General features: G+C 35.8%; 1 protein-coding gene and 1 pseudogene across 1 annotated transcript; both read right to left on the reverse strand.

Annotated features, from left to right (window-relative positions):
* Nucleotides 1-2,529: 2,529 nt before the first annotated feature.
* LOC21410103 (scopoletin glucosyltransferase) lies at nt 2,530-4,030 on the reverse strand. The gene has a single exon (XM_010109596.2). It carries the CDS (start codon nt 3,967-3,969, stop codon nt 2,530-2,532), a length of 1,440 nt encoding a protein of 479 aa, XP_010107898.2. The 5' UTR covers nt 3,970-4,030.
* LOC21410104 lies at nt 3,946-6,298 on the reverse strand (annotated as a pseudogene).
* Nucleotides 6,299-7,498: the final 1,200 nt, after the last annotated feature.

Below are 7,498 nucleotides of genomic sequence, written 5' to 3' on the forward strand. Positions count from 1 at the left end.
TATAAAGATCGTATCCTTGGGGGCAGAACCCGAAACCCGGATCGGGCCACTACAGTGGTGATAAGGCTTGTGCTTTTGGTTGTGTAAGTAATTTATCATAGTTATAAATTACTTGCTGATGCCTGTAATATGGAATTTAATTTTATATTTTCTTTTCAGGAAAATGATGTTTGGTTCCGGCTGATGTGTTGGAACTCTGCATTTCTATTTATTTATTAAGCTTTCTAAAATATATCCTATTGGGCATTCTACTCATTTTTCTTTTGTTTTAAATCTATTTAACCCCTCCTAGGCGACGCTAGAAGTAGTGTTGAATAAGTAGCAAACTCATGTAACCCTAGCTTGTGTGGTTCAAGAGAAGAAGTTGTACACACTTCCGTTCCTGTTGCACAATGTAAGATATGTATAAATTCTCATACTGTAAACTTTAAACACTTCTAGACTATGGTTGATGTTTGTAAATGTTTCTTTACATGTTCATGTATGTACAATATTATATATCCTGTGGGGAAAACTCTGAATGATGCCAAAGGCTCAATTTTGAACTTGTTTTGTCAAGAAAAGTGTGAAAGTCCATATCACTTTCTCGTATTTCAATTTTATCAAAATGTGGGACTTGTTTGGAAATTTCTTTAATGTTTTACTTTTGACTTTGATTTTCATATATTCAAATGCTTAATTACTCCATTAATTAGGTTTAATTTCTAAACGAGCCTACACGTCACCAACCCCTGTTTCGAGATGTGACAGTGATAAGAATAGTGGTTCTAGGATTACCTTCACCACTTGGACGCAGAAAACTGCCGTTCATGGTCGTCAGAAAACGTCGATGGCCGGCCGGATTCAGTGGAGAACCTGCAAACACGAGGAAGAATGGCAAGAGACTCTTAAGCTCCTCGCTATCTCTCCCTCTCTCCAAAACCGGCACCCACACGTCCTCCACACACACACACTAAGACAACCACCTCCAAAATATCTAATAAGTTGTCTTCAACCAATAGGTTGTGTGGGTCTTATTAGGCTTTAAACAATATCTGATAGAGAGAGTATTTAGTCTAATGGGCTAACTAAATATTATGAAATCGAGGAGCTTATGAGTGTCAAGCTAGTAAACAAACTAAGTGTGCATCTCATTATTGACCGATATTTAACATACATGCATAAATAAATTTACATTATCAAAATTATTCATAACATGTTTTAATTTATAATAGAGTAAATTATTACGATTATGAAAGTTCACGTAAAAATATTCTAACAATAAATTCACTTTTTAAGTTAGAATTGAAAACTTTTGAATCAAAGAAACTTACAAGGAATAAGTACACTGCATTTAAAAATTAAACACACGTAACTTTAAATGGTGACTAACTAGTAATAGAAATAACTTCTTGCGTTATTCAAAAAAAATAATAAAAAAACTGATGGTTCAAAATAGTATCGCAGCGGTAGGGCAAAGAATTCTCATTCTATTGTAAATGACAATCGGATTATAGCTGAAATATCATAATTAGGACTACAGTGTTTTATCACACTTTAGTTGACGGCCTGTTTAAAAGTCTACCTTTGACATTTCCTACTGCATAATGCATATTGCTGATATTTTTTTTAAAAAAAAGACAAGGAAACCACGTGACCGAACAATGGTATCATCGGCGACGTGGAAAATTCTCATAGTAAGTTCTCAGTCTCTGCTTGTGTTAAGGAGTAACGTTAAACATATGACATAATATGACATTTGACATAAGGTTCAAGTAGTATCTGCTTGTGTTTGAATAGGAAGGAAAAAAAAAGTTAAAAAAAGAAAAAAGAAAAAAGACTAGGAAGACAGAGGAACAAGCTTTAAGACTTGACATTGATGTAACGTCTTCATAGTCGATACTAGCACAATTTCCTAGCAAATTCCCATGTAAAGTCATCAATTTCTGCTGGTGTCATGTTTGACTACGGAAAAAAAAAAAAAAGGAATAAGCTTTTAAAGGAGGGAGGTTCTCTATTACATTACATGTAACGTATCAATAAGTTGAATTTTTTTAACTATTAAATCTGTATTTTTAATTTTTACGTTATATTATATAGATTCAATGAACATAAAACCTAATCTCGCAGTATATTAGCGCACTAAAGAATGTCCTTTTAAAGTATTACTAAACAATGATAAAGGCTTTGTCAATAATAACATCATCTTGCTAAATCAATTTCCCATCTAGATTATCACTCTATCTGCCTGTGCAAAGAAATCAGCAATCTAACCGAATCATTTTTTTTTCCCCTTCTGGTTTAGTCCTTTTTTGACTAAAAATTGATCGGTTATTTTTTTTTTTTTTTAAATAAATGAGGAAGAAACAAAAAAATAATATTAGGTAGGAGTTCAAGATTAAATAAGCTTGAAAGCAAAAACCTCAATGAATGCTTCAAACACATACACAAACAGGATATTTTATATTACCGAATTTTGCAACCATACAAGACTTAAAATTAAAGCGTAATACGAGTGAAGAACTAGTAGTTACTTGTAACATGAAAATCTCAAGCAGATCTATGCAGCCTCAGTTCTTCAATCAAGTCATTCAAATTGGAGTAAGAAGATCCGCCTTCTTCAAAAGCCTTTCTTGCCGTTTTCGCAAGCGCCCTGGCTCTGCTTCTCATTTCCTGCGCTTCTTCTCCTTCCATAATCCTATTCACAGCCTTCTCTATGGCTTCACTCTTAACACTATCCCCCACAAATCTAGCCCATTTTTTAGCACCAACGCCAACCCCAATTCTTAAGATTTCGGTAACAAGCTTCTCATTGTAAAACTGCTCGGCCGACACAGGCCATGTCACCAGCGGCAACCCTGCACAAACTCCTTCCAATGTTGAATTCCAACCGCAATGAGTCACAAATCCACCAACAGCTTCATGTTCAAGAATCAGCACTTGGGGTGCCCAACCTCTTATTACAAGTCCCTTTCCTTCCATTCGCTTCTCAAATCCTTCAGGTAGCCATTCTTCTTTTCCTTCTTGCAGCTTTTCTTTCCTCACCGTCCAAATAAAATGCTTCCCCCAAGCCTCAAGAGCCATCGCAATCTCCATCAACTGTGTATCATTAAAGTTTACGTTGCTTCCAAAAGTTACATAAACAACTGAATTGGGCTTCTTTGAGTTGAGCCAGTTTAGACACTCACGCTCGTCAATGGAGGATTTCGGTCCTCTCTGTGCCTTGTCTTCTTTATCTTTATTGAGAAGATAAAATGGGCCAATATGCCAAGCCCTCCTTCCAAGGACCCTTCTGTAGTAATCGGCATAATCCGGCTCAAGTTCATAGTAGCTGTTGACAATAACCCCATAGCTTGTCTCCTCCGATTCAGTAAATTGTCTAGCAAGAGTAGCCAACTCTGATTCTTGTTTTATATAAGGAGGAAGTTGATCCCTGGTGAGTTTGATCTCATGTGGTAAATTAGGAACGACAAAAGGCTCGGAGTCAGATGATACCTTCTTGTAAGGTTCGTGCTCCATCAAACATATTGAAGTGCACAAAGCGAAGAAACTGACTCCATGGAATACAAGCCTGGGAATCCCAAATCTGGCTGCCACTTCTGTGGCCCATGAGAACGTAATGTCGGCAACGAGGCAATTGGGGCGGTGTTCCTTTATGAGCTCCTCAAGTGGTTGTTCAAGCATGGTAGTGGCCTTAAAAAACTTCTCCACCATATCGTCTGATGTAAGCATGTGAACATTTTCACATCCTTCAGGCAATTCGAAATCGAGAACAGGAAATTTAAGAAGAACAATTTCAATTTCTAAACCCAGATTTCTGCTTCTTTCAATTTCTTGGGTGAAGAAGAGAGCATTGGCAGGTGTTAAGATAACTGTCGCTTTGCAGCCTCGAGAAGCAAATAGTTTGGCCATATCTACGGCTGGTATCATGTGGCCATGAGCCATGAATGGGAAGAAGAAGACGTGAAGTTGGCTTGTTTCATTGCTCATGTTGACACGTTTAGAAAATTATTAAGCTTTCTGAGAACGAATGCCTATGAGAAAGGAGATAATTATCATCTAAATAATTAATTAAAGAACTAGTTGAGAGAATTACAATATATAAACAGTTTTCTACTTGCCAGGCACGGCTTTTCTTTTTTTTTTTTTTTGCTGAATACTTGCCAGGCAAGGCTTGCTTAGTCAAAGTTCAAACAAATATGTTATGCAACAAGAATTTTTTAATTTTTGCTGAAAGAAAAGTTTATTACTATGTAATAACAAAGAAAAGTTTATTACTATATAATAACAAAGACTTTGGAGATGTATATATAAATATTAGTAATCTCTTGCACCAGTTAAAACCTTTATATTATAACATTTTATAACAAAACTTTAACTAGAGAGATAGAGAGAAGAAAAACAATAATCACAACTAACCAAAGAAAAGCAACTGTACAAGCAGGGAGCAAGCTTTCGGGATTCCAAAGATACCACTTAGAATGCATGGGTCTTGAATTCTTACCATTTACAGTTATTAATACCCTTTACTCAAAGAACTATATTAGTCAAAAAGATATTAATGGTAAAGTATTAAAACAATGCATTTAAAGGGTGCGGTTCACCAATTTTATCTAAAAAGAATACAGCCGAAAACGAAGTTAAAGGAACGAAATTGCAAAACTAACATATTATATTGACTTAACATATGGTAAAATGAGTAACTACATTTGAAAAAAAAAAAAAAAAAAAAAAAAAAAAAAAAAAAAAAAAAAAAAAAAAGAAGAAGAAGAAGAAGAGAGAGAGCAGTTCCCCTACCTTCAGTTTCAGGAGTATTATGCACTATGCATCAGCCTCATTTCCTCAATGAAGCCATCCAAATCCAAGTACGAAGATCCACCTTCCTCAACAGCCCTCGATGCCATTTCTGCAAGTTCCCTGGCTCTGCCTCTCATTCCGTCTACTTCGTCTCCCTCCATAATCTGACACACTGTCTTCTCCACGGCTTCCCTCTTCACAAAATCCCCTACTTGTCTTTCCCATTTCTGAGCACCAACTTGTACCCCAATTCTAAGTATTTGAGTCACCAACTTCTCATTGTAAAATTGCTCAGCAAACATCAGCCAAGTGACCATTGGCACCCCGGTACACACCGCTTCCAGCGTCGAATTCCAACCACAATGTGTCATAAATCCTCCAACAGCTTCATGTTCAAGAATCAACACTTGTGGCGCCCACCCTCTTATGATTAATCCCTTCCCTTTAATTCTCTCCTCAAACCCTTCAGGCAACCACTCTTCTCTCACTCCTTGCTTCTTCTCCTTCTTTACAACCCAAATGAATTGCTGCCCAGAAGCCTCGAGTCCCATCGCAATCTCCATTAATTGCGCATCTCCAAAACTTGCCATACTCCCAAAACACACATAAACAACCGAATTTGGTTTCTTCAAGTCAAGCCACTTCAAGCATTCATGCTCATTACCAGAGTCCTTACTCATTCTCCCTTTTCCTTTCCCTTCAACCTTATCAATCAACAATGAAATCGGCCCTATATGCCACGCCTTCCTTCCAAGTACCCTCCTGTAATGATCAGCATAATCTGGCTCAAGCTCGTAGAAGCTATTCACAACAACACCGAAACACTCCAACTCAGACGCTTTCCCCGCTTTGTACGCCCTCGCAAACTCCGTTGCGGCATTTCGTCGAACATACGGCGGGAGTTGCTTCCTCATCAACCTTACCTCATCCGGGATATTAGGAACAACAAAAGGCTCCGAATCCAACTCCACATTCTCGTGTGGCTGATAGTCCAACACGCTCGACGAAGCGCATAAAGCGAAAAATCCTATTCCATGGAAGACAATCCTCGGAATGCCCTGTAGCCCAAGGGAAGAACACGTCGGCCACAAGGCAAGGGGGCTTATGATCCCGAAAGAGATTCTCTAGAGGCTTGCCAAGCATGGCGGTTGCTCTATAGAACTCCTCAACCATCTCCGGCGTTGTCGCCATATCTGGACTTTCGCAGCCTTCTGGCATGCCCATGACAACACGAGGGAATTTGATTACGAGAATTCCGATATCTAATCCTTTGTTTTTGCTGTCGTTGATTGTTTTTGAGTGGAGCTCTGCGCTGGAAGGTGTTGTGATGATTGTCGTTTTCATGCCCCGGAAAGCAAAGAGCTTGGCCATGTTTATGGATGGTATTATGTGGCCTTGTAACATCAGCGGGAAGAAGCATATGTGAAGCTGACGGGACATTGTTGAATGTGAAGAATTATTATGGTGATAATGTAGGGGCGTTTAGTTCGCTGATTCGAGTTTTTAATTCGAGTTTAGATGTGATTTTATGTGAGAGTTTTTTACTGTAGTAAAAAAGTTAGATGTGATTGTTTGTGAGAGTTTTTTACTGTAGCAAAACTCGAATTCTAAACTCGAATCAACGAAATGAACGGAGCCGTAAGCTTTGAATTTGATTGACTGTGAAGAACTTTTTGGCTTCTTGATTTGGGGGAAGAAGAGAGTTTATAGCCTCCTTTACTTTCTAATTCGAATTTTTTAAAATGTTATATTTTTTAATAATTTTTAACTATAATAAAAAAAAATTAAATATAATATTTTTTTAAAAAATTTTACAAAAAAAACTTAAATCGATAAAATAAACAAAACATGTGAAAAGTATTGTTGTAAATGATTCATGATGCTTAAAATGAAAGTAAGTGTTCATAAATTCAGCGATAAAATAATAAATGAATAAAAATGCAGATAAAATACACATATATTTTACGTGAAAAATTTTGAAAACAAATGAGGTAAAAATTATGAAATAAGTGTGAAAAATTTTACTATAAAAAATCAGAATTATAACATTCTCTCAAAATTATACAAAAAGAATAATTAAAACATTTTTCTCATACAAATAAAAAAAAACTATTCACAAAAAAAAATTAGAGAAATTAAAATATTCTCGTATTACGAGAATATTCTGAGAAAAAGAGAGAATGAAATTATTAAAAACTAAAGAGGGAGCTCCGTATTTATAGGCCCAAAACCTCCCCCTCTTTTTTTCCTTCACGTTTCTTCCTTCTATTCTCCTCTTCTCTTCTTTTCCTTTCTTCTTTCTTCTTCAAACTTGTGGGCTACTAGGCTTCTTTTTCCTTTTTTTTTTCTTTTCTTTGTTTTCGGCTGCCCATTGTCTCCAGCCCATCATTTTTTACAGCAATAAATGCCCTGACATTTTGCCTACGTTGCTATTGTAAAGTTTTGAAAAATGAGAAATGAAAAACAGATGGTGCGTTTAGAATTAGTTCAAAAATATTTTTGTTTTTTTGTATAAAAATAAAAATAAAAACGTTTTTATTTTTATTTTAAAATCATTTTTGAAAATGCGTTTGGTAGTTTTATTCAGAGATTGATTTCAGTTTTAAAAAAAAACTGAAACTGCGTTTGGTGGTTTAATTTTTGAAAACATGTAATAATATATTAAATAAATAATATTATTAAATATATTAAATAAACATCATTATATATACATATTATATAT

Source organism: Morus notabilis, unplaced genomic scaffold (genome assembly GCF_000414095.1).
Source record: "Morus notabilis unplaced genomic scaffold, ASM41409v2 Scaffold45, whole genome shotgun sequence".
Taxonomy (NCBI): Eukaryota; Viridiplantae; Streptophyta; class Magnoliopsida; order Rosales; family Moraceae; genus Morus; species Morus notabilis.